The following is a 26459-nucleotide window of genomic DNA, read 5'->3' as shown; positions in this document are numbered from 1 at the left end:
TTTCTTCTTTCATAAAGAAATGCAACTTTATTATTTTCAAGTACATACGTAGTGCCTCAAACTAATGTCTTACAAAAGGTCACCAAGTAAAGGTCTTGTAGATGTTTCTTAACAAATACATAAGAACTGATGACAATTAGCCCATGCATTCACTATTTCTAAATGGATATTCCTAAAGTGCCCCAAAAGTATTGTTTTAGGAGACTACATATGCCACCCTAGCAATATTGTTTATGCTCTTAATTTACTAAACAAATGCCATTTTATTGATTGTACAAAGATAAACTTTTGTCCATGGTCAATAAATCTCAAATTAATCAGGCCCAAATTAATATGGTTTCCCATTTAGCTTTCCAAGCCCAAGGCAATGACTCATTATTTCAAGGTACTTCTGATAAAGTAAAATTCCAGTGTAATGAAGTAATAGCCCTTGGGAGGTTGTTTATGGGCCTGATGTTTGTCTTTTTTGCTTCCTTCCTTACTGCCTTAGGTCTTCCATTTTCCTTAGGTGTCTCTCACACTTGCTTGGTTCATCTAGGATTCTCTCTACAGGACATTCCCTAAGCCTTCTAAGCCAGGCTTAGAGAATGGGCAGAGCTGCCTGCAGAGCAAAGTGGAGGTGGGGAGGGGGTTAGGGAGGGAAAAGCATCTTCCTCTAGGAACCTGAAACCAACTCCTCGTCTCAGGGGAAAGTGGGCACAATGATCACCAGCGTGAAGGGCGTTTGTCTGGGAGGAACAGCCCTGCTGTCAAAGAAGGTCAAAGGCAGGTCTCCTAACGCTCTCTCTTGTTGTCCAGAGGTTCTAACCACATCCATGACCTAAGCTGATTCTTCATGTCCCTGGAAGAGAGGAAGTTTCTGGGAACTTCTCTACCCCAATTCCAGCTTATGGCCAGGGACCTCCTTTTCCAGGGCTCGCTTGGCAGTGCCTGGGAGTGACGCAGGTTCATCCGGATGGGCATGAAGGGGAAGGGGGGAGGGGCAGGGAATGAGCTGGCAGCTCCCCCTCTCAGCACCACATGGAACTTCTGAGGACTCAGCATTCTAAAGGGCGGGGTGTTACCAAGCACACGTGATGGAGAGAACTGGAGCATCTGTGACACCTAGGCCTCGGGGACCAACAGACCACAAACCAAGGGTCAGTGGGGAATACCATGGGAATGGGAATCTCAGTGAAGCTCCATGGGAATCTCAGTGAAACTCCTGAGATTGCCTCCTGGTCCTGCCTCTGCTGCTACTCTGGTGACATTGGAATTGGTTCTACTGTCGGGGTGCTCTAAAGCAGGGGTCCCCAACACCCGGGCCTCCGACTGATACAGATCTGCAGCCTGTTAGGAACTGGGCCACATAGCAGGAGGTGAGTGGTTGTGAGCGACCAAAGCTTCATCTGCAGCTCCCCATTGCTCCCCATCGCTTGCATTACCTCCTGAACCATCCCCCTGCACCACCCCCTCCCCATCCGTGGAAAAATTGTCTTCCACGGAACCAGTCCCTGGCACCAAAAAGGTTGGGGACCGCTGCTCTGAAGGGCAGGTCACAGAGCTGGAGCCCAGAGATCTATGTCAGACATCCTGTATTGACATTCTTTCTCCTTTCATGTCCCCCTGCTCTGCCACACCCCACTCTCCCACCTGCCCGCCCAGCTCTGCTCTGGCGCTTCCTAAATGGCTTTGACTGGGAGACGGGCCAGCTTCTCCAACTGGCTGGCTTCCCTTTCTGGCCTCAGGCCCTAGCCATCACCAGGAGGCACCATTTGTGATTTCCAGGTCTGAGGGGGAAGCAGGGGACAGAGTTGGGCAGGAAGCAAATGAGGGGTGAAGGTGGGAAGTGGGGTGAGGTTGGAGAGATAAAGGGACACGGGTGATTTGAGACAGTTCCCCTCCTGGTCTAGACAGACCCCTGCCTTTCGGTGTTGATCTGTTCTAGTGGGAGGTGGGGGTGAAGGAACAGGGATCGGGGAGGGCTGGGGTACCCCTTGGTTCCTCAGGTAAGGTAGACAGCATGTGGAGTGGAGTGGAGCAGGATCTGGGGAGGGACCCCTGACATGTAGTGTCTGAGCTGATTGCTCCTAGATAGGCCTCTGGGGCAATCACCCCAAGCTGAATTACCCACTCCCCGCAACTCGGCCTGCTGAGTTGCCTCATTCTCTTGCCCCAAGTCTTCTCCCCAAATGCCACCCCACTGTTTTCCACCCCTCCCCAATGCCATCCCTGAGACACCTTCAGGGCCCCCCCGTCTTTCCCATGCTTGGTTCTTCTTTCCAACGGGCTCAGTAGTATGTCTCCTTCTCCACCCAGCCTGTTAGAAAGATTAGGCACAGGGGTTGCAGGGTGAGCTTAAGAGGAGGCAAGAGATAAATGTCCTAGGGGCTTGGTGGTTGAGGCCTGGGGAAGGGGCTGAGGAAAGCAGCTGTGGAAGGTGAAGGGGTGGGGGAGGGGACTCCATGAGGCCATGGATTAGGGGAAAGGAGAGACTTGCATTTAGCACAGGGGACGGTGGGCCCGGAGTGGTTTGGTTGGAAGTGAAAATACAAATGGCAACAGGGGCTGTTCAGGTAACAAGTGAGTTTCTAAAGGGCAGCCGTCCGTTGTTGCTGTCCAGAAATGGGGCCCTGGGGTCGACAGCGCCTGTGATTTTTCAAGAGAAGCCAGAAACTTGGATTTTATGTGAAAGCCCCTAAGTTTTAGCTATTAGGCCAATTGAAAAACAAAAAACAAAAAACACCTGTGCAAGATAGGGCAGCCAAACCAAACAATATCCATGGACCATATTTGGCTTGTGGGCCATCCATTTTCAACCTCCAGTAAGTGATCAAAAATGCTTGTTGGGAAAAAAAAAATACTTGGTTGGTGACTGGGAATTAGGAGGGCTGGGTTGTAGCGCTGGTTCTGCTGCTTCCGGCTTTCTGACCCTGAACGAATAAATTCACCTCTGCCCCTCTCTTTGTCTGTAAAATGTGGAGGTGGGACTAGATGACCTCGGAGGGCCCTTCTAGTTCTGATGTTCTGTGATTTCAGGTGGAAGGCGGAGGGCCTCAGAGACCAGTTGTGTGTTAGGTGGGACGGGAATCTGAGAGGGAGAGCTTCAGCAGAGTCAGGGCTCCTAGGACCCCGGACCCGAGGCTCTGAGGGCACTGAGGAAAAGGAGCAAGGATCCGTAGTAGGAATGGAGTTCGGGTTTGGAGCCCTGGAGGGGGAGGTAGCCACAGTGGGGAGTTGCACTTTGCTGGGGTCGGGGTGCAGCGCCGAGGTGCTTACCACCTGGATATCGCCGCAGGATCAGCTTTCGGACCTCATCGTAGATGAAGATGAGGAGACTGTAGGGGAAGGCGCAGAACCACCAAGTGACCCTGAGGAAACAATGGAGAGTGTCAGGACCATCAGAGGTTGCTTCAAAGGGACCAGAACTTGGATCCTAGCAGGGGGCCCTTCTAAAGAGACACTCACTTGAGCGGGTACATGCGCAGGGCCACACCCATGCCCGGGCAGTAAGACAGAAAGGCTGCCAGTGCTGTCTCCTCTAGGAGCCCAAAAATCAGAATCTTGTTCCTGGAAAGGCAAAGAAAAGAGGTTAGGTAGCGTTGGAGGGGAGGGCAAGGAGGGGCAGAGATCCAGGGTGACCCCTGGTGGTGGAAGGGAAAGAGGCGGGAAGAAACGCTGGGGAAAGGCTATAAATGACGTCTTCCCATGTCTTCTTCAAATGCTTCTCCTCATGCTAAATGTAACCAAAGAAAGATTGTCTTTAATTTTTCTGCTTACTGATTTTACCTCCGATGATTGTCTATAACACATACTTTCATTCATCAAATAAATGTTTCCTATGTGTTGGGTGATACGCTCTGTGCTGGAGATGCTGTGGTCAATGCGAGCTTCCTGCTGGAGACCCGGGAACCTGCCCTCACGCAGCTTATAATCTTGTTATTGCTCTAGGCACGTGGCCTTTGAAAGTGTCGTCTCCCCAGCAAGATGCTTGCTCCTTCACTTCAGGACCCAATTATGTCTTCTACCCTCTCAGTGTCTCCTACAGCCCCAGGTAGTTGTTGGTCATAGATATTCAATAAAGAAGGGAATGTTTGTAAAGTACTCAGAAAGGGAAAGCTCACTGGATAAAAAGTGCTGAATATATATTCACCACATCAGAACTGAAGAACAGGAGAGAATAAGGCTCTGAGGACAGTGTCTGGAGTCGGACAGGCGGGGTCTAGTCCCAGCCGGGCCGCTTACTAGCTTCTGGTTGTAAGCAATGTTGCTTAACGTCTCTGAGTCTCATGCTCCTTCTCTGGAGGAGATAGTACCTTTATATCCTACGATTGCTGGCAAGATTGTGGGAGATAATGCATGGAGAGCTCTTGAACGTGGAACGTTCTTAGCTGTATTTTATAATCTCATGCACTGCACCTCTTCATGGCTTAAGCCAGTGGTTCCCAAACTTTTCACTCATTAAGGATACCTCTTATTTTTCTTCTATAAAGGCCACATTTTAATTGGTTTTTGTCTCTCCAGCTGCATTTGTTCATAAGTGATGAATATAGGGAATTCCCTGGCAGTCCAGTGGTTGGGGTCCCGCGCTTCCATGGCAGGGGGCACGGGTTCGATCCCTGGTTGGGGAACTAAGATCCCGCATGCTCCACAGCGAGGCCAAAATAAAAGGAATGAATATATTTTCCCAATTAAAAAATTAATTAGCAATACACACGGCTTCCAAAGAGAATCGTGCATTAACATGTGATCGCTATAGTTCATACTTAGGCTTCTGCCTGACAATGACACTTTGGTAAGCTTGGCAATCTTCTTAGAGGAAGTGGTTAATTTCCATAAAGCTGTTTGAATAATGCACAGAGCATCTCTGAGGACCCCTGAGGGTCCAGACACCCCAGGGTGGGGCATAAGGTGCTAAGGCTGCCTCGGGCCAGGTTACTTGTTGGTATTAGTACTCCTTCCCTTTCCCAGTCTGACTTCTGTTTAGTTTCTTTTCCACTTGCCTCTCAGATGGGCAGGATTTAGCTGGGCTGGTTATGTCCCCTGCTTGCTCTGTCACCCATGCCCTGCACGGTCAGTCACCCCATGTCTTGGACCCTCTGGTCCTTGTTCTCTTCTCACTGCCTTGTCCCCATTGGTGTTTTTAGCTCAGTGGAATCTCCTTCCTTCATCTAACAGACTTTTCCCTTTCCTCTCCCTAGGATCTCAAACACTATTAACTTCACTGGAGTTTTGGCATTTTTTTTTTTTTTTTCTCAAACTAAGAAATTGTGACAAAACTCACGTGGGGAATTGTGCCCATTGTTTGCAGTAGAAGAAAAGAAAGATAATGGGAGTGATAGCTTCGGCACTGACCACCATCCAGGCTGGAGCTGCAGAGGAATCACTGGGTACCCCCCAGGTGCCAGGCTCTGTGACAGGTGAGCCACCCAGTGTAGTAGCCCCGAGCTTGGGCTTCAGAAACAGAGCTGGCTGAGCTATTTCCACCTGGGTGACCTCAGGCACACCATTTAACTTTTTGTGGGGGTCTCTTATCCATAGAATGAAAATAATACCTCCCTCACAGAGCTACTGTGAGGTTTGACGATGTCTGTGAATCACTTAGCGCAGTGACTGGCATGTGTAACTCACACTATAAGAACTTGACCCTGAGCAGCTCACAGATCCCACAAAGACAACATCACCACCACAAGGCAAGTGCTAGAAACTAGAGCTACCTGCCGAGTGGAGGGGAGCACAGGAGACCCTGTGTTTAGGGCTGGGCCAAGGGGTGGGGTGAGTATAGAGTATAAGATAGAGGAAGGAAGTGAGGAAGGAAGAAGGGAGGGAGGGAAGAGGTATAGGGAGAAGATGAAAAGGAAGGACAATGGAAGGAGACCATAATGAAGGAGATTTTAGGAGCAAATTAAAACTCATCAGAAAGAGTCATAGCCCTCCTTCCTCTTCTCTCATCTATTTCCAAAAAGGCTACGGATATACAGCCGGGCAACTACAATCAGAGACCCCAGCCGGAGTGGGTGGGTGAGTGCGCCCTGAATGCGCTCTGCTTGGTGGGCAGGGCCAGTGGGCGGTGCTCACTTCATGCCCTGCTGGAAGACTGAGTTGCGGCGGGTCTTGCAGATGATGAGGTCAGCCCACTGCACGACCACGATGCTGGCAAAGAAGGCCGTGTGGCAAGTGAACTCCACCACCTTCCGCTGCTCATAGGTCTGGGGGAGGGCGGGCAGAGAGAGGTGAGAGTGTGAGAGGAAAGGGTAGGAACAGGGTCCCGCGTGGTCCAGGGCAGATGTTAAACCCTGGGCACCTACTCCACCCTTAGTCCCCAATCCCACTGGCCACGACTGACCGCTCCTGCCAGACGTTCAGCCCCACCCTCTCATATGTGTGCATCTGCACTTACACAGCCCCACTTACCCACTCCTGTCCGTAGCTGTCCTCCAGGTCATTCATGGACCGGTCGTCCCAGTCGAGGCGGATTCCCAGCAGCCGTGAAGGCAGGAAACCATTCTCTGCCAGGATCACGAAGTAGGTGAAGAAGCCACCCAGCGCCTGGATCATCCCTGTGGGTGGTGGGCAAAGGACAAAGGGCAGGGCCTGGGTCATAGAAGGTAACAGGATGGGGCCAGCCCCTACGGGCCAGAGAAGGACATCCCTGACCCTTGGGGAGTTGGCCCCTATCCTGGAATTCTGCAGGGGGATCATCGCTCCAAAGGCTGGGAAAAGCAACTTCTTGGGGTTCCCTCCTGAGCCCCGGGCCCGGCCGCACCGATCTGTCCATAGGCCATGCTGATTAGCCTCTCGTTCACCAGCTTGTCTGTCTGCGGGTTTCTCGGCTGCCGCTTCATGATGTCACTCTCAGCTGCCTCATAGGCCAAGGAGATGGCAGGGACCTGTGCAAGGGGGCAGTTGGGGAGAGGACAGCATTTGAAGGGAGAGGGTGGGAGCAGAGGATGATCAACAGTGAAGAATCTTTGACACAATTCAAACACTTATAAAGACCCAAGACCCTGGACATCCCTGGTGGCGCAGTGGTTAAGAATCCACCTGCCAATGCAGGGGACACGGGTTCGATCCTTGGTCCGGGAAGATCCCATATGCCGTGGAGCAACTAAGCCCGTGTGCCACAACTACTGAGCCTGCGCTCTGGAGCCCGCAAGCCACAGTTACTGAGCCCACGTGCCACAACTACTGAAGCCCACGTGCCTAGAGCCTGTGCTCCGCAACAAGAGAAGCCACTGCAATGAGAAGCCCGTGCACCGCAATGAAGAGTAGCCCCCGCTCGTCACAACTAGAGAAAGCCAGTGCACAGCAACGAAGACCCAGCGCAGCCAAAAAAAAAAGAGACCCAAGACCCTATCATCTTCCAGGCTTTGTGCTCATTTTCTCTGCAACCCTCACAGCCTGCTCAGCTGTCCCTGATGCACCTTTCCTTCCATCTGTGGCCCACCCCTACCCGCTGCGCCCCCATGACTGCCTTGCCTGTCCCCTCCTCCAACCCATGACCTCACCATGTCAGTGCCCAAGTCAATGCAGAGGATGGTCACAGTGCCCAGAGGCAGGGGGATGTTGGCGATGATGAACAGCAGGAAGGGGGTGATCTCGGGGATGTTGCTGGTCAGGGTGTAGGCGATGGATTTCTTCAGGTTGTCAAAGATCAGGCGGCCTGTGGGGAGGTTCTGAGGGCATCAGAGAGATCAGAGGGACCCTCCCCACCCCTAGCCCCTGAAGCATGGCCGCTCGTCTACCCAACAAAGGGAGATTTTGTGTTAGAGGGAAGCTAAAGCAGGCGGTGGGTGCCTGAAATCCTGAGTTGAGTCTGTAATTGGGGTAAAAGGCAGGGAAGCAGATGTGCCAGCTCAGACATCCTGGACGGCATCCCAGCCCGTGTAGCCCCCTCACCCTCCTCCACACCCGTGACGATGGAGGCAAAGTTGTCGTCCAGCAGGATCATGTCGGCTGCCTGCTTAGACACGTCAGAGCCAGCGATGCCCATGGCAATGCCGATGTCCGCCTTCTTCAGTGCGGGGGAGTCGTTCACCCCGTCCCCTGTCACCGCCACAATGGCTCCCTGGGGAGAAGGTACAGCCAGGCTGGGGGTGCAGCCCCTGCACGCGCCTGGCCCTGGCCCTGGCCTTGACCCTTACCCCCTTGCTCACCTGCCTCTGACAGCCCTCCACGATGATGAGCTTCTGCTGAGGAGACGTCCGGGCAAAGACAATCTCCGTGTGGTTCTTGAGGATCTCGTCCAGCTGCTCTGACGTCATGTCCTTCAGGTCAGAGCCGTGCACCACACACGCCTTGGCTTCTCTGGAGGCAGAGGCAGAGCCGGTTGATTCCCTGGTACCCCACCAGCCCTCCTCGCCACTGCCGGGGCTTCCCCAACAGCTTCAGTCTTCCTCTCCCTGACACTCAGCGACCTGCCTGTCCCATTTCTCTCTTTGAGGGGGTGGTGCTCAGTCCTCACCACGCGGCAGCATCACAGTCGTCAGTACAGTGTGCTGGGCCAGGTGCTACTTCCTTTATTTGCATCTCGCTCCTATAGCAACCAGCAGCGTGGATACTACCCTAATTTTGAAGTGGAGAAAATGGAGGCTCGGGAAGGTAAAGTGACAGGTCCAAGGTTACACAGCTAATCAGTGGCACAGTCTGGCCACAGACTCGGGACCAGGGCACCGGCAGTTAGGACCAGATACCCTCAGGGGATGCTCAAGCGTCCTGTGGGAGAGGCTGAGTTGATGGGGGAGGGGTCCTGCAGAGCCTCACCGGGGGTTGACTTGGCTGACAGGAATGTTGAGCCGGGCTGCAATGTCCTCCACCGTCTCGTTGCCCTCTGATATGATACCCACACCTTTGGCAATGGCCTTGGCTGTGATAGGGTGGTCCCCGGTCACCATGATCACCTGGCAGGAAGGAGAAAAGGGAAAAGGAAAGCAGCATTAAGGTTTTTTTTTTTTCTCCTTTTATTCCTTTCCCAAAGTCGGAAGAGCTAGACCTCTAGATGGTGGGACTGGAAGATCCCAGCCAAAATAATGGAACTCTGTGTGTGTGTGTGTGTGTGTGTGTGTGTGTGAGAGAGAGAGAGAGAGAGAGTGGGTGAGGGGGAGAGACAACGACAAGTTGTGTTCAGGAGATCAGAGATAGTTTGCCTAACTGGAGGAAAGCCTCTCTGACAGAGTAACAAGTTAATGAGGGTCCCTTGGAAGAGCAGCCTCAAGGATTGTTTAGGAGTTTGAATTTCATGGGATATGAGTTTGTCACACCTGGAAGGACCCCTAACAGCTCCTTCATTTTACCAGTGAGGAAACAAAGGCTTAGCAAGGGGCCCATGATTTGCTCCGGGTCCCAGGGAACCAGACGGACATGGTTTTCTTAGTGCCCAGTGTGATGTCTGCCGACATCCTAATCAGACAGGGCAGGGATGGGAGGGAGACATTCCCTCCCATCCCTCCCTGCTGCCTTCCACCACCTGTTCCTCTGCCTCTGACATCCCTTCCCAATGTGGGAAGAAGGTAATTCCTGCCTGAACCATGACATTCATTGCTGCTGTTGCAGAATGGATGGAGCTGGATGGGGGAGGTGGTCAGCATCTGAGAGGCTGGTAAAGAGGATGTTGCAAGCATCAGGAGGTCAGAGCTGGCTTAGGAGACCATTTGCATGTAGGGGTTTGTGGGACAAATCCCACAGATGCTGAGAAGGAAGCCTCTTCATGCCCCGCTGCCTTCTCTTCCACCCCTAAAAGCCACATGGGCCTCCCAGCTGAAAGACAAAAGCATCTTAGCAGTCTTCATCCTACTCAACCCTCTGAGGGGTTTGGCACTGTCTACCACCCCCTCCTTGAAGCCCTGTCCTCCCTTGGCTCCCATGGACTCCTTCATTCCCAGTTCCCCTCCATCCCTCTTCGTGCTCTTTCCCACCTGAGCGAGGAAGCAGCTTTGGTGTCTCCTAGCAGACCTAAGGTGAAACACTGACCTTCCCCAAGTGCCTTCACTGAGTCTCAGCAGAATGGAGATGATGAGTCTTTCCTTCAAGTTCGTCTTGAGGAGTTAGTGGCCTTAGGTGGACACTCACTAAGGGTTACCTGTCACCGCCTTCCCCCTCATCACTGGTTCCTCCTTCTCCACTTGCCCTTCCTATTGGTGTGGCCCAGGGTTTCCTTCCCCTCCCCTTTCTTCACCCCTGCTCTTTTCCTGAGCAATAGACTCAAGCATACTAGCGTGTCTTTAATCTGTACTCACATGGGAATGAGACTGAACTCTCCTGTCCTGGCCCCCTTTCTTGGGCTCTCAGCCATATTCCTACTTTCCCTGAAACCTCTCCCCCTGGGCATCTTACAGACCTTCCGATCTCAGGGCGAAGTGAACTCCTTATCTCTGCTCCCCACCCCCACTGAGCCTTCTCCTCTGCTCCCCACCTGAGATACTATCCATTCGATTCATTCAGTCCCTTTATCTCCTGGATCTTCTCGCCTCCCCATTTGAGTATGGTCACCAAGTTCTCAAAACATCTCTCAAAAGTAACTACTCCACTCCTTTTGTCGCTGCCCTCATTTGGGTCATCATCTTGCCTGAGCTATTGCAATAGCCTCTTATGCTGTCTCCCCAGCCCCAGTTCTTCTCCAAATCCAGCCCCTCCCCCATCCAGGTAGCCTCCTAAGGGCTAGCTCTGCCCTGTGACACCTGCGGCTCTCTGTGGCTCTCAGGATAAAACCCAAGTCTGGCATTTAAGCAAAATCCTTCCAACTGGCCCTGGCCCTGATTGCAGTCTCCATCTCCGGCGCCCCTCGGCCACCTCCCACTGCCACATGCACATGCCCCGTGCAGTCCAACCACGGCTGGGTACACACTGTTCCCTGCTATTGACACGCCTTCCACTCCCTCCCTGCCTTACAAAAGGCTCTTCACCCTTCGGGGCCCAGATCAAATATCATGCCCTCTGTAAAATATTGTCCAGTTCTGCGGGGTGGACTTAACTGCTCCCTGCTGCTCTGTGTTCCCTGGACATGCTTTCCCCAGGCCTCGGTGACTGTTCTGATCATGGTAACAGGCTGCCTGGCGAGAAGGGGAGCACGGGCTTTCTGGATGAGCTGGCCTGGCTTCCTATAGCCAGTCTCCCTTTTACGAGCAGTTTTATTTTGGGAAAGCTACTTACCCACTCTGAGTCTCAGCTTGTTTTATTTTTAAATGGGGATAATGATGCCTACCTTGGAGACATTAGAGTGGTTGCAGGGTTCAGAAATCACATATATGTGCATATATACATATAAGCCCTCTAGTGTGATGGTTAAAAAATAGCAGATACCTCAGTTCAAATCCTGGCTCTGCCACTTATCAGCCCTGTGGCCTTGGGCATGTTACTTTGCGTCTCAGTTTTCGTCTCTGTAGATAAGGGAAAATACTAGTGCCTACTTGTAGGGTTGTTGTGAAAATCAAATGAGATCATACAGGTCTGGTGCTTAGAATAGTGCTTGATGCATATAAAACCTCACAAAACAATAGGCTTGTTTTATTATTAAAGTATCTGACCCTTAGCGGGTGCTCAAAGACCCTATCTGTTAAAATTGTTCTGTGATTAATTTAAAGGCATTTGTTTCCCCTGAGGGATCATGAGCTCCGGAGGCCAGGCACTGCATCTCATTTGTCTTTTTTATCCCCAGTGCCTGGTGCAGTCCCTGGCCCTCAGTAGACAGGTTGAGTTGAACTGATTTGGAAGTAGGTGAGAAGTTGAAAAAGGTGGAACAAGCGATGGCACCAGAATTGGTAACTGGACAGGTTAAGAGTTGTAAAGAGCTGTATCTTGGAAACAGGAAAGTAACCAAGATGGAAGGGATTTTTGTTTGTTTGTTGAACTCCAGCACCTTGAACAGTGCTCGGTAAACAATAAATATTTGTTGAATGAAGCACAAATGTCCTACAGAGAAGGGAGTGGTCATTGAGAAGGAATTGCAGTTGGAGAAGAGAAGGTGGGAGAGGTATGCTTGGTGGAATGAGGGCCAGAGCTAGTCTACGGGGTTATGGGGCGGAGGTGAGTGGCTGCAGGCGAGAGCCTACTAATCTCATCCTAGACGGCTAGAGAGACTGGGCAGTAGCTGGGAAAGGGAGGACAACCAGATCTCCACGATAAGGGTGACTAATCGGCTTGAAACCAGAATGGAAGGAGCCGTGCCCCAGAGAGAGAGGATGGGTGTGGGAGACTGGTCACTCTGAGCAAAAGGGACAAGGGTGAGAGCTCCAAGGCAGGGACCGACCTTTCCTTGCAGATGGACAGCTTCTCCTCTCAGTCAGCAGGAAGGAGGCCACCAGTGGCCCAGGTCTCCCCAGGGAAGCAGCCTCTGCGGCCCCTGGACTTTTGGTGTTTGAGAGGAGGGACGAAGTGAGGTTGCTACCTTGATGCCTGCACTCCGGCACTTGCCCACAGCATCCGGCACGGCAGCCCGTGGAGGGTCAATCATGGACATGAGCCCCACGAAGCAGAGCTTCTCCGTGGGAAAGTTCAGCTCATCTGTGTCGAATTTGAAGCCCCGAGGAAACTTTCCAGAGGGCAGATTCAGTTGACAGAAGCCTGAAGGGGACAGAAGGGAGGAGTGAGAGCAGCAAGGTGGCTCCCGGGCTGCCCCCAGAGCCCCTCATCCCAGGGAAGCCTTTCTCAGCCCTGCTCCCTGCTTCTGGCCCCTCACCTAGCACTCGCTCCCCCAGTCCTCCCAGCTCCAGGTAGGCATTCTGGAAGGCGTCTTGCATCTCCTTGTCCAGAGGGACCTCCTTGCCCTGCACCAAGATGGAGGAGCACCGGTCCAGGATGCGCTCGGGGGCCCCCTTCATCACCAGCACGTGGCTCTGGGGGCTGTCTTCTCTCTCGTGGATGGACAGCTGGAGAAAGAGGAAAGGCAGTTACAGAGGGGCCACACTTGTCTTGAAGCTCCAGTGCCCAGCACGGGGCCTGGGACAGAGCAGAGGCTGGTAAGGAAAACTCCCTTAATAAAATAACCCCTGATCCATCAACCGTTGTCAACATAGGGAGAGTCTCCGTGTGTGGATGGGTGTTTGGACCTCGTAGTCCTAACTCTGTAACCTGAGAGTCATCTTCCCATAGGACATTCATTCACTCAGCAAATATTTACTCCAATCAGTTAGGACAGGCCCTGTGCTAGGGGAGAGGTGGCTTTGTCATCACCACGCCCCATCACCACACTGGCCTTAGGGGAGCTTTACCCCTATGGCTTTTACAGGACATAGCTGAGACTGCATTCTTGGCATTTAACAGATGCCCGCAGGCTGAGGGATACCCTAAGGAAATTTCTGACGTATGGTTCAACTGAATGGGATGGAAGGGTTGGGGGACTGGAGCCAGAGGATGTGGAGCCCTGGGAAGAAGAGTTGAGAAGGTGACAGGTTGTAGTAAAGGAATGAAGGTTTGGGAGCTGGGTGTGGGGTTGGTCGTTGCAACCAGACATCTGGTCACCCACGTTGCCCCAGGGGTTGAGGCAGGGGTGACAGGGTGCTCAGATGCTCTCTCTCCTGCTGTTGATTCCCCTTTGACTCTGTGTGCCCCTCACTTCCATCTCTCCCTCTTCCCTTGACCTGGCACCCAAACCAGACCTGGTACTTATTGGTTGAGTTGAAAGGGATCTCCGCCACCTTGGGGTTTCTATCCCTCATCTTCCTCACGGAGCCGCAGGACAGCTCAATGCACTTGAGCAGAGCTGATTCGGAGGCATCACCAGCTGTGTCCCGCTGCCAACAAGGAGAATTCAGTGTCACAGTGGAGGACCAAGGAGGGAGGGCACTGACGTCCCCGAGGCAGCCACAGGGTGCAAGAGGGGAAGGTGGGCGTCAGCAAAGTGAGCAGGCTGTGGCGATCCCCCGACCCCCTACCTTAGACACAGAGATGTTCTCCTGCCCTGCCTTGAAGACAGCACGGTTGCAGAGACCAGCAATCCGGGACAGGGCGGTCCACGTGGGGGATCGTTTGTCGAAAGTGGCCCCTGGGAGGAAAGGAGAGAGAAGCAGGAGTTTGGCTCTCCTTTAGACCTCTTATCTCACCCCACCCGCCCCGCCACTCCAATGCCCTGAACATCCTCTGGTCCCCTCCACCCACTCTGGGTAGAGCACTCAATCACCAGACTGATCTTCTGTGGTGTCGGCCTCATGGATCTGGTTGTCAAACCACATGTGGGCGACGGTCATGCGGTTCTGGGTGAGGGTGCCCGTCTTGTCGGAGCAGATGGTGGAGGTGGAGCCCAGCGTCTCCACTGCCTCCAGGTTCTTCACCAGGCAGTTCTTCCGAGCCATGCGCTTGGCTGTCAGGGTCAGACACACCTGGTAGAGAGAGAGGGCAATAAAAAGGGCTCAGCCTGAAGCTGGAGATATCCATGTCCTTACCCCAGACCATGGCTCTGTCCCTCCTCCCTTGATCCTACTGCACGAACACTGAGAGAGACCTAGGTGTAAGTCATGAATGTGTTCCATTTTAGACGTGTTGAGCTGAGATCATGAGTGTATATTTAGGTGAAGTGTCCAGTAGGGAGTTGAAGATATTTGGCCAGAGCTCCAGAGAGGGCCAGAGTAGAACAGGGTGTAGGTATGTGTGAGTCATCACCACCGAACAGGCACCAGAAACTGGGAGGAGATGAGCTTACTCAGGGGCATCAGGAGGAAAGCAGAGCACTGAGGACTGAGGATCGGTGGAGGTGGGGAGGAGGAGACAGTGCAGGGGACTGGGGAGAGGAGAATCAGGGTAGTGATGAGTCACAGTCATCAATGAAGGAGAGAATGCTAGGGGGGTGGACAGCAGTATCCATTTCAGCAGCAGAGTTAAGGACGGGAGCTGAGGAAATGTCACTGGATTTGCTAGCTAGTCACTGGTGACCTTGGAGAGAGCATTGACGGGAGGGTTAGCCAGGATGAGCTCCAGAGGGCAGTGGGGAGATGACTAGTACAAGGGTTGTGAGAAAAGGCAACCAGGACAAGCTCTGGGAGAGAAACTGAGAGTGAAGGCACAGCCCAACCTGAAACCTTTCAGACTCAAACTCTGAGCCATGTATTAAATGATCTTTTTCAGACTCACATTCTAAGCCATGTATTAAAGGAGAATCGAATATGTGATTTTAGGGGATGGAAGTAAAAAATTTGCAGAGAAGCTATAGCCTCTCTTGCTTTTGAGGCAGGGTAGCAAAGCCCTCCCCTGGAGGCCCTTTGGCCTGACCCACTCACAGTGACAGTGGCCAGCAGCCCCTCAGGCACATTGGCCACGATGATGCCGATGAGGAAGATGACTGCCTCCAGCCAGCTGTAGCCCAGGATGAGGGACAGCACGAAGAAGGATACCCCCAGGAACACAGCCACCCCCGTGATCAGCTGGATGAAATGCTCAATCTCCATGGCTATGGGTGTCCGCCCGACCTCCAGGCCTGAGGCCAGAGTGGCTATGCGGCCCATCACCGTCCGGTCACCTGTGGCAATCACGATGCCCCTGGCAGTGCCTACAACACAGGAAGGGACACCAGGTTGGGTGCCTTGGGGTCCCAGGAACTGAAGTCTCATCCTACTTCCTGGGAGAGGAAAACCATCACAGAGTAAACAAGCCAAAGACTCCAATCCTGGTGGGTCACTGTCATTAGATCGTACCTCCCTTGGCTTCCTCTCCCAGCATAGATGGCCAATCCCAGACTCAATACAACAGCAAATTATTTTCTCTTATACCTGGGCCTGGGGAGAAACCTTGCAAATAAACTCAAGGTTCAAACTGAGGAGATTCAGTAAATGAAATAAAAGTATTGCCTGTGGTATTTCAGTAAGATCAATCTCATACTTGTTATCATCCAAAAATATATCACAAACACAAAGTAAAGCACTTTCCCTGTAGTCTGAAGTTTTTCTTTCTCAACACTAGGCACGAATCTCTATAGAAGAAGCTAGGCAATCTCTAGCACTTATGTAGACATTCCACGGGTCTTCAGGGGAGGAAGTGTGCTGGGGTGGAAAGAGCATGCATCGGAACCAGCCAAACCTGGGTTTGCATCCATCTTTGAATTTCTACCTAGGGATTGTTTTAATCATGAAATGAGACAGTGCTGTCATACACCTAGAGCAGTGCCTGGCACATAGTAGGCACTCAACAAATGTTAGTTCCATTCATTTCCTCTCCTCTCTTCAAAGCCAGTTCAGAGTAAGCAATGGACATGTTTTACTAGGCATTTTTATCAATTGTGGGAAATGTAGAGCAAATTTCAGAATCTCAGTACATTAAAAAGTTAGGAAACAATGTGTGGTGATTTTCACTATGATTCTAATTTGCTGAAGGAGGGGGAAAGCCCAGAGAAACAGAATACACACTGAAGAGAAATGAGAAACGGGAAGGGAAAGGTATGTGTGAGGAGGGGGGTGCAAGGCCTCCTCTGACCCACTTTCTGAGGCCCAGGGTCTACTCAGACTCTTCCTCCCACCAGCTCTGTCTCCGGCCTCCCTCTCTGAGTCAGCCCAACTCTGCTCACTGGCACAACCAAAGAGGGCAAGGGTTTCGGTTGTGCTTGGACTCTGGCCACTCAGTGGCGGCAGCTCTGGGAGCTCTTCCTGGACTTTGGTCATCTCTAGAACCCAGAGCAGTGGTGGGGCACACCAGGCAGCCTGTGCATGACCAACAGTTTCTTTTGGTGAAGCGCAGGCCAGGATGCAGCCTGAAGGAAGGCCTGAATGTTCACCTGGACTGAAAGCTTTCCTGTCCCTTCCCCAGCCTGGGCCCTGGTCAAAGCAAGGGTCGAACGAAGCAACTAGTTCCAGAACCAGGAGAGATGGAAGCCATCAGTCAAACCAGAGACTTCTAGGAATCAAGGATGGTTTGGGGCGTGTGCGTGTGTGTGTGCATGCACGTGTGTGCGTCTGTGTATGTGTGTACGGGTCTTGGCCCATATCTGAAGGCTTGGGAATCTGCGCTGTCCTGGGGTGGACAGAACAGAGCTCTTTCTGTGAGGAGGTGACTTTTCCCTGGAATCATGCCGCCCCAGCCAATTCCCTGCTCTCTGGAGGGGACTAGTTCTGTAACACTCAGGGCTCTCTGCCCCTTCAATTCCCTCCTCTATAGCCGGGCTTTTGACAAGTAAGTACAGCCATAGCCCCCAGTCCTGCCTGGAGGCTCAGGATGCAGTCTCTTCCCTCAGCTGATGCTGGGACCAGGGGCTCCCCACCAGGCTAGCCTCTCACCTTCCACGCAGTTGGTAGAGAAGAAACAGATATTGCGGGTCTCCAGGGGGTTCTCGTGGGTGAACTCGGGGGAGCGGGTCTGGGGCTCCGACTCGCCTGTTAGGGATGAGTTATCCACCTGAGGAGGAAGGCAGTGTGGAGTCATCAGATGGGCAGGCGCATTCATGCACGTACAGCTGTGTCCTGACTCCAGCCACACTCAGTCTCCATGACACCCAAGACAGAATTACACTTGCCCTCATCACATATTTATAGCATTACTCAGCTATTGTCCCTGCTCTGGTTTGGAATCTGGGCTCTCACTGGCTTCTTCTGTGACCTTGGGCAAGTTATTTAACCAACATTGCCTCCCTTCACTCATCTGTAAAATGGAGAATGGAAGTAGAATCTCTGCATTGCACAACTACAGGGGGTGCCATTAACACCGTAGTCGATGAAAATGGCACCGTCTAGGGTTGTGCATGGCATGACTCGTGTGGCCACATGCAACCACCCGGCACGATTATACCATTCTTGCAGAGTTAAATTAGGTAGCCTGCGTGAATGTATATAAAGCATCTGACGCATAATAATACTCAATACATGATTGCTATAAAGTGGATATCAAAGAAACACCGGGGGTGCAGAGCATTCATGACACACAGATACAAGGATGCATACGTGTAATATGTGAGACAAGGTGTGGCTGGGCAGTGTGGGGCAGGTGTTGACATCTGGACCTGGGCCTCCCAAACTTCAAACTTCCAACGGGCCCCTCTCAGCTTTATACAGCTTACTCTGTGGACTCAGCCAGTGGCTCTGGCCTGGCCCCCTCACCTTACAGCCGTGAGAAGAGATGATCCGGAGGTCGGCAGGCACTCGGTCTCCACCCTTCACCTCCACCAGGTCTCCCACCACCACCTCCTCCGCATTGATCTGCATCTTCTCTCCTTCCCGCACCACGAGGGCTTGCTGTGGGGAGGCCCCGGGGATCTCAGGAGATGCTCACCTCTACCCCTACCTTCCTCTTTTGCTGGTGTCCCACCTCGCCTCCAACCCCACCAAGGAGGACAGACCTTGCACCCTTAGCAACAAAATAGGTCCTGGCGTGAAGAGCTGGAGGGTCTTTTCTGCCCAAGCCTCCATCTCAGAGCCCAAGGAGGTGAAGAGATGAGTCTCCCAGAAACCTTATGCCCCAGCCTGGAGCCCAGCTCCGCCATCTACCTGAGGCACCATGTTCTTGAAGGAATCCATGATCTTGGAGCTCTTGGCCTCCTGGTAGTAGGAGAAGCAGCCAGTGACGATGACCACAGCTGCCAGCACCACGCCCAGATACAGCTGGTAAGGAGAAAGGTTTTGAGGGACCTGCCCTTTTCCCAACCCTAGAGGGGCAGCTGCCACTCAGGATGAGCATTCAATGCCCCCCTTTGTCTGCATCTGGGAGTGAGAATGGTGGAAGAAAGTCCTTCTCTCCCACCTCTCCTTCAACCTCCTAATCCCCAACCTCCTAAGACCAAAGGGGGTGGGGAAAATCATAAGGAGTTCCCAAGACTAGGACCTCTCTAGGGGTTAAAGACCCAGGGATGCAGACAAGCCCACTCAAGTGTGAAGGAACAGGGAGGGGCTGTCTCAATCGTGAATGATTGTGTATGTTTGTGTTGGAGGAGGAGTGTCTGTAGATATGTATAGAAGTCTCATCCCGTTTCAGCCTAAAGAGCAGAGGGGCTGTCAGACTGTACAGGAAGGTCTTGCTCCCTGACCCCCACCCACTGTACTGGAGATTCAGGGCTGGCAGACAGAATCATGGGCTGGTCCAGGGGTCAGGCGTGCTGGCTCACATTGTCATTGGACGGTTCATCCTCCATGGCAGCCTGGATGCCGTAGGCCAGGAAGCAGAGGATGGCCCCAATCCACAGCAGGATGGAGAAGCCCCCGAAAAGCTGGCGACAGAACTTGACCCACTCAGGGGTGGTCGGGGGTGGGGTGAGGGCATTGGGTCCATCCCGAGCCAGAATGTCCTGGGCCCGCTGGTTGGTGAGGCCCTGAGGGAGGCAAGGAGAGGTGTGGGAGCTGAGCTCGCATCTGGAACCAGCCAGGCCCCTCACCACTTCCCACCATCTCCCTGGCAGCGGAATAATGTCCAGGTGGAGAGGAAACTCCCACCTGGTCGGAAGGGGTAGGGGACCATCAGGAGAGGCCACACGGAGGAGGTGGCATTTGCAGTGGGTGTTGGAGGACTTGAAGGCTGAGTAGGATTTTGGCTGTGGTCCCCCCACCTCTGGTCAGCCTTGGGTTGAGACACATTTTGGTTAGGGCCACAATAATCTCCTCTGGAGGCAGCCTTGACAAGACTCCCTGGAAAGACATCTCAATTGATCTCCACCCCCCACCCCATCTCTCTGCCTTCAGATTCCCCCCTTCACCAAGGATTCAAGAAGAGTCCTACATTATTGACCATGAATGTCACACAGCTTTGGTCACCATCCATCTCTTTCCCCAGAGAGCTTTGCCTGACCCTGTTCCCCTAGCCCCAGGCTGGCTCACATGTCCCCTCTCTGGGTCCCATTGTATCCCAGGCATGATTCTAGAGCTGTACTCACTATATGGCATTGGAATTCTGTTTGCCTTCCTTTCTGCTGCTAGACTTTGAGCTCCTTGAATGCAGAGGCCACTTCTTACTTCTCTTTTTATCTGTCCCCTCATTTATTTAATAAATGTGTATTGAGCACCTACTACATGCCAGGCAATACGGTCAGTGCTGGGGATCCAGAGATGGACAAGACCCACAAGCTCCTGCCTTGTACAGCTTATGATCTCGTGAGGTAACACACTATAAATAGACATTACTGCCGGAGAGTGAAAAGTGTTATTTAAAAAAATAAAGTAAAGGAAGGGGGTGTAGAATTTTCAAAAAGGCAGTCAAGGAAGGCCTACAGGAGTAGGTATGCACCCATTACATTTCTGATGAATGATTTTTTTACTTTTCACAATGATGGGCTTGGCAATGTGACTGTGCCACTACCTGTTGATATGAACGTGGGAAGCTACTCTCTCTCTGAGTCTCCTTGTTTTAATGAACAGGTCTCCACACCTGGCTTGTTGTAAGGATCAGAGGAAAGTATGTAAAGCATCTACCCCAGTGCTACATGCATAGCAGCACCCAACGCATTACTCTGATAATAGCCATGGGTTCCCCCACTATTGCATGTATGTCAGTTCCACGAGAGGAGGTGTGTCACTGAAGCTGCTTGGGATACAGCCCGGCCCAGAGGCCCTCCAGGGCCTGGGTTTTAAGGAGTTCTGGCTTCCAGGCACTCAGGAAAGGAGCTGTAGACCAGGAAGCAGGGGATCTGTGTTCTAGCTTCGGCCTTGCCACCAACTAGTCCCTTGTCTCTGGGCCTCGGTTTCCTTAACTGTAAAGATGGTTGGATTTGAGTTTTAAGGCCCCTTCTACCCTGAGGCTGCGTGGTTCTCTCACCTCTTTGGTGCCCTCCCTAGAAGCCCCTTCACTGACCTTGGACAGATCCACTTGGTACTTGCGGCCCAGCTCATCCAAGGACAGCTTGTGGTCGTCCTGGAGAAGGGAAAGCAAGTTGCTTTGGGGAAGGAGGCAGAGTGTGTGTGTGTGTCTAGAATGCATCTGCGGGCACTGAGAGCACAGCAGTGAGGCAAGGAGCATGGGGGGTGGGCACGAGCTTCCCTGAGGGGCAGCTTTCCCAACATGGGAGCCCTTTTCCATGGCCTGGCTGGGCTGGCTGTGGGCTCACCATGGTCACCTCCTTCTTCAGCTCATCCAGCTCCTTCTCTTTCTGTTTTTTCTTGCCGCCCCCATTTTCCGCAGTGGTGGCTGCAGGTGAGTACTCGCGGCCGGCCTGCAAGAGGAAGGGAGAGCCCGAGGAGTCAGGGAGGACGGAGGCTGGAGCCTCTATTCCCACTGGATAGCCTGGGACCCCAGGCATTGGGAGTGGGGGGCCAGTGGATTCGAAGTCAGTGGTCATCCCAGGGGAGGAAAGGGGGTTGCAGGGTGGCGGGGACCCCAGGCCCTCAGTTTGAAAACTATTAGCAGAGCCCCAGGGCTCTACCTTTGAACTTCGGGAAAGGCTGAGGGGCTCAGGACTCAGGATCCCACTCTTAGCTTTTGAGCAGTCGGGCTCATGCTAAGATTTTGTTTGTTGAAAGAAGCCTGCTCTTAAAGCATAGTAAACAGAAACCTTGAAAACCACCATCCTACACTACTTAGAATTGTAGAAGGGACTGGACAGGGTAGGGGGGTCGTTGAGGAAGCAGTAGGATGTCTTTGTCCCAACACCATGGCTGCTTTACTCAGAGAGGAGTCGAGACAGTTAGGAATGGGGGGAGGCAGTTAAGAGTCTTTGGGGAGTCAGGGGTCAGGGCAGGGAAGTGCCTGGAGGAGGAGGGGAGCCACAGGGTCTGGTGGTGGAGCGTGGAAATGGGATGAGCAGGGCTCACGGACGGAGAAATCAGTAGTCGGAGGATCAGTGCGTCCAGGAAATGGGCGCGCAGAGCGTCCTGGGAGCCCTCCCCATCCTGCTGCCACCTCCCACCAGAATGCAGGATTTGGGGCTGGGGTGAGTCATGACCTCTTGCTGGCAAAGGTTTGTGGGGGAGTACCCCCAAGCCCCCCCTCGCCTCCAGCCTGGAATGTGAAGTGACTCCCCAACCCCTTTGGCCACGGCACTTTTGGGACTAGGCTGCCGCTGCTTGGGCAGGATGAAAGGTGCTGGAAGATCATGTGTCTGCAGGTCCTGTCAGCCAAGAAATAAAAGTTGACCTCAGAGCTTAAAAAATAAATTGCGACTGGGTAAGAGGCAATTCACAGGATTTGAAGCCCCCGAGCACAATTGCGTGAGGAGGGGACTGGGCCCTGTTTGTCTAAAAATATAAGAAATTGTCTCTGAGCGTGGAGAATGGACTTGAGGACACGGGGAGGGGGAAGGGTAAGCTGGGACGAAGTGAGAGAGAGGCATGGACATATACACACTACCAAATGTAAAACAGCTAGTGGGAAGCAGCCGCATAGCACAGGGAGATCAGCTCCGGAGCTTTGTGATCACCTAGAGGGGTGGGATAGGGAGGGTGGGAGGGAGGGAGACACAAGAGGGAGGAGATATGGGGATATATGTATATGTATAGCTGATTCACTTTGTTATACAGCAGAAACTAACACACCATTGTAAAACAATTATACTCCAATAAAGACGTTAAAAAAAAAAAAAAAAAGAAATTGTCTCTCTTGGGGCTTCGCTGGAGGTGCAGCGGTTGAGAGTCTGCCTGCCAATGCAGGGGACACGGGTTCGAGCCCTGGTCTGGGAAGATCCCACGTGCCGCGGAGCGGCTGGGCCCGTGAGCCACAGTTACTGAGCCTGTGCGTCTGGAGCCTGTGCTCCGCAACAAGAGAGGTCCGCGCACCGCGATGAAGAGTGGCCCCCGCTCGCCACAACTAGAGAAAGCCCTCGCACAGAAACGAAGACCCAACACAGCCATAAATAAATAAATTAAAAAAAAAAAAAAAAAAGAGCATCAGGTTCTTAACTTAAAAAAAAAAGAAATTGTCTCTGAGGATAAATCTAAAACTGAAAATGCATGGAACTCTTAGGTCCAGGCATTCCTGGGTCCTTTAGTGAAGTCAGGTGAACATTTTAACAGGGGCCTCGTGAGGCTACCATTTCCCCCTCCTCTTACAGGTCTGTGGTCTCCTCACCGCCACCAGGCTTCCAGGGCCTCACAGGGGCCTTCTGGGGGAGAGGGTGGGGAATTTCTCCTTCCAAGGGGTCTTGGGTGATAGGATAGGAGGGAGCTGGGGAGGCCTGGGGTGACGTGACAAGTGCCTTCCCACCCCCTCTACCTCCCCAGGCTCCTCTCCTCCCCCCACCTCCCTCAGGATGTCGTGTCCTTGTCACAGAGGGACTGTTCAGTTCCTGTCCTGCGCCTCCACTTTTCCACTGGACCCTAAGGGCCATGCCAGGGTTTCAAGAATGAGCTTTTCTATACTATGATGAAATTCATTTTTTTTTTTTTTCTGTAAAGAGGGAACACCTGGGTGGGATCTACAGTCAAGGTGTTTGCCCTTTTTTTTTTTTTTTGCAGGATAATTTATTTTTTAAAAACAGACTTTTTCTTTCAGAGCAGTTTTAGGTTCACAGCAAAATTGAGCAAAAATGACAGGCTCCCATATACCTCCTACCCCACCCTGCACAGCCTCCCCACCATCTACATCTGGCACCAGAGTGGTATATTTGTTACAATGGATGAACCTATGTTGACACATCATTATCACTCAAAGTCCATAGTTTACATTAGGGTTCATTCTTGGTGTTGCACCTTCTGTGGATTTGGATGAATGCATAATAACATATATCCATTATTATAGTGTACAGAGTAGTTTCACTGCCCTAAAAATCCACTGTGCTTGGGGATGATACATTTTTTTACCAGCAAAGAGGAGCCATCCAAGGAATGTGGCAGCTGCCCTGATCACAAGAGATCACGCATCTAGCACCTGGAGATATAGAAGTCTGACCAGTGAAATCAGGAACTGGGGTGGGGGAGGTGCAGTGAGAGGTGGACACCGTTATAGCCCAGAAACTAAAGATCTAGAAGGATCATTAGAATGATCTAGCCTCTTTGCAGTCTGTGTTGCTCAGAAGTGCTCTTCTCAGCAAAGGTGATCAGTAAATCTTGCATTTGTTTCCATGTGAAACATCTATGAATCAAGGCTATTTTTGGCTTCCTGAAGGCTGATCTTCCTGGGCAGCCCAACAGTAGGAGTGGGGAAGGGCTGTGAGTAGTGTTACCTCTTGCTTCCCCAGGTGACTCAGGGGGGCTCATTTAACTGAATGGATTGAAACGTCCTGGATTCACAAATCTAATGTTTTGGATTCTGTCCTTGATGGGACAGCACTGAGAAATGGATGAAAAGCAGCGAAGAGACAAGAGGCCAGAGATTGGGTTGGATACATGAAGTAAAGTTCATGAAAATTAGAATCAAAGGCATGGTTTAAAAAATTTCCCAGCCCACATATGTACGTCTGGCATGTACAGATGGTGGCTAAGCAAGGAAGCTCTGAGCAGCAGCCCCTTTCCCTAAGTGCCCATCCTGCTTTCCTGCAGGCAGGCACAGAGCTGGGGACACACTGCTCCGTCCCACCTCCTGTCCTGGCAGGGATCTCAGGCTCTGCAGCCAGGAGCCTGCGGAGATTCGGGGCCAGCGGGCTGCCCAGGCAAGAAAGAGAGGAAGCAAGGACCACTCCCCTCCCCTCCTCCCTCCCCCATCCACAAGTCCAAAGTCCCCCTCTCTGGGCCTTGAGTGCTGAAGGAGAACAGAGAGTTCTTTCTGAGAAAGCCCAGGGCTGGGACAGAGTCGGGGCAGCTGGAAATCAGCCAGCCCTCCCCCCACTGCTGCCCTTCGGTGGCAGCTGGAGCAGGCTGGGCTCCCTCCCACCAGGGTTGTCCCTTCCCCCAACTCCCATGCTGCCCTTCACAGTCACAGGGTGATGAGGTGACAGTGAGCCCTTGCTCTGCAGGGAAAAGGGGGATTTGGATGGGGGGTGCCTTCCCTCTTCAGGGGTCTCCTGGCCGGGTGAACTCCAAGCTCCCTCCCTAAGTCCCCCCACTCTCCCCAGCCTCAGTCTGGACAGAACCAGACCTGCTCGCTGACTCGCTACTGGGAGTAGATGGGAAGGGAGTTCAGGGATGCTGGGGGAGAAGCACAGACCCCTGAAGAAGTCAAGGTCAAATCATTTCTCAAGCAGGACCTCTTGAGCTGGGTCCACCCTGTGCTAAGGTGGAGGAGGGGAGAGGTCAGAGGTCCTGTGCCTCAGCTGGGGACTCCCGTTCCCTGGGGGAACAAAAGATGTCAAGGTGCAGCTGAAGGTCCCCAGACAGTATCTTCCCATGGTTGTGAGCTCTTCCTCTGTGAAGCCCGCACGTCAGACATAGCTCTTCACAGACCTCACGTGCCCTCACACCGTGACATCTATGCTCACTCATGCTTGAAGGTCTGCACGTTTGCAAATTTGTCTGCTGAGACACAGACACAGGTGCTAACCCATGAATGTCTGTATCAACTGCAGCCTATGGAGAACACATGAAAACCACACACACACACACACACACACACACACACACACACACACACTCACACACCAGTTCTATTTATAGCTCCCACCCTAGCTCAGGAACCCTGGTGTCCAAGCTCCGAGTTTTCTCAGCTGCTAAACTCAGTGTGATACCATGTCCTTGCCTGACCCCCCTGGGCCCAAAGAGCCCTGCATCTCCCCACAGGCGCCTTCTTTCCTCAGCACCCTCCCATCGCTCCCCAGGCCCTTTCCCTCCCTGCTCTCTTCTGCCAGCATTCCACAAAAGGAAAGCCGCCAGGCGCAGGATGTAAAGGGACTGGGTCACTTTCCTCCATATGGAAATTTCATTTCAAAGAATTCAAAGCCCTGGCCCTGCCCCCCACCCCCCTTCCCTGGCGGTTGTTAATCTTCCCCTTGGCATACCCAGTGCTGCAGAATGCCACAGGCTGGGGTGGACTGAGGGGGGTGCCGGCGGCTCTCACCAGCCTCTGGGAAAGTCCTCAAAGCACATGGCTTGCAGCCAGAGGACAATGCTGCCCGGGACATCCGGGGGCGCTGGACGGGGGGCTGGGGACACATCACTCTTCCTCCGCACCCTCCGCCCAGCTGTCCCTGCCCCTCTGTCCAACCTCAGATTGGACCCCCATCCTCTCAGGCTGGGACTCCCAGAGGAATGGATACTTTCAGAGGGTGGCGAAGGCGGGGAGGATTAACAGTACCAAATGTCCCTTCAGCTGGGAGGCTGGGAGATGCGGTGAGAGAGGAGGAACCGTGGGGATGTGGCTGGAGGAGCAGGGACAGAGATGAGGGAGGGGGTGGAGGGAGGGCCGGAGGGGATGCGAGTGGTGGGCTGCGGGGCTAGTGCTGGGGCTGCTGGTGGAGAGGACAGCGCTTGGGCGGCTGAGCGCTATGGGTCTGTGCTGTGGGGCTGTGCACACAGTCGTAGCTGGGACACTGTCAGTTCCAAGTTCAAACCAGCCCACTGCTCCTCCCTCCGTATCCCATCTCCACCTCATCCTTTCCCTCCAGCCCCCCTCACCGTCCAGAGAGCACTACTGCTCCCCCCAGAGAGGCCCCTGCTCTTTGGGGATACTCACCCCACGGCCCATCTTGGGGCAGAGTGGCTGAGGGACCTGGATGGGGGAGGTCACCAGGAGGATCCCAAGCTCACACCGCCAGCCTGGGGTGGCCAGAGACCCCGGCAGACAGA

General features: G+C 52.9%; 1 protein-coding gene across 3 annotated transcripts; it reads right to left on the bottom strand.

Annotated features, from left to right (window-relative positions):
* Nucleotides 1–26459, bottom strand: ATP1A2 (ATPase Na+/K+ transporting subunit alpha 2). 3 transcript variants are annotated; one of them, XM_059934534.1, is made up of 23 exons: nucleotides 26347–26459; nucleotides 20918–21022; nucleotides 20665–20724; nucleotides 18989–19192; nucleotides 18375–18488; nucleotides 17988–18122; nucleotides 17172–17289; nucleotides 15186–15454; nucleotides 14093–14291; nucleotides 13848–13957; nucleotides 13572–13706; nucleotides 12653–12842; nucleotides 12362–12537; nucleotides 8743–8879; nucleotides 8136–8286; nucleotides 7879–8047; nucleotides 7488–7642; nucleotides 6746–6869; nucleotides 6394–6539; nucleotides 6058–6188; nucleotides 3448–3549; nucleotides 3259–3350; nucleotides 1–2299 (listed from the first exon to the last, which is right to left on the bottom strand). In XM_059934534.1, the coding sequence occupies exons 1-23, from the start codon at nucleotides 26356–26358 to the stop codon at nucleotides 2271–2273; spliced, it is 3063 nt and encodes a 1020-aa protein (XP_059790517.1). In that variant the 5' UTR covers nucleotides 26359–26459; the 3' UTR covers nucleotides 1–2270. The 3 variants fall into 3 exon arrangements, with proteins under 3 accessions (XP_059790517.1, XP_059790522.1, XP_059790524.1); XM_059934539.1 differs by having other exon boundaries at nucleotides 7891–8047; XM_059934541.1 differs by lacking the exons at nucleotides 15186–15454; nucleotides 17988–18122; nucleotides 18375–18488; ... (2 more) ...; nucleotides 20918–21022; nucleotides 26347–26459 and having other exon boundaries at nucleotides 17172–17265.

Source organism: Balaenoptera ricei, chromosome 1 (genome assembly GCF_028023285.1).
Source record: "Balaenoptera ricei isolate mBalRic1 chromosome 1, mBalRic1.hap2, whole genome shotgun sequence".
Classification (NCBI taxonomy): Eukaryota; Metazoa; Chordata; class Mammalia; order Artiodactyla; family Balaenopteridae; genus Balaenoptera; species Balaenoptera ricei.
Note: the sequence above shows the minus strand (reverse complement) of the source record. Positions and strands in the feature narration are given on the sequence as shown.

Excerpts from the sequence above, each read along its gene's own strand:
- ATP1A2 (XM_059934534.1), bottom strand. Across the intron at positions 19,193-20,664 it reads ACCAAGTGGATCTGTCCAAG|GGCCTCACCAACCAGCGGGC; the intron begins GTCAGTGAAGGG and ends TGCCTCCCTCAG. Across the intron at positions 3,351-3,447 it reads CTGCGCATGTACCCGCTCAA|GGTCACTTGGTGGTTCTGCG; the intron begins GTGAGTGTCTCT and ends TTGTTTCCTCAG.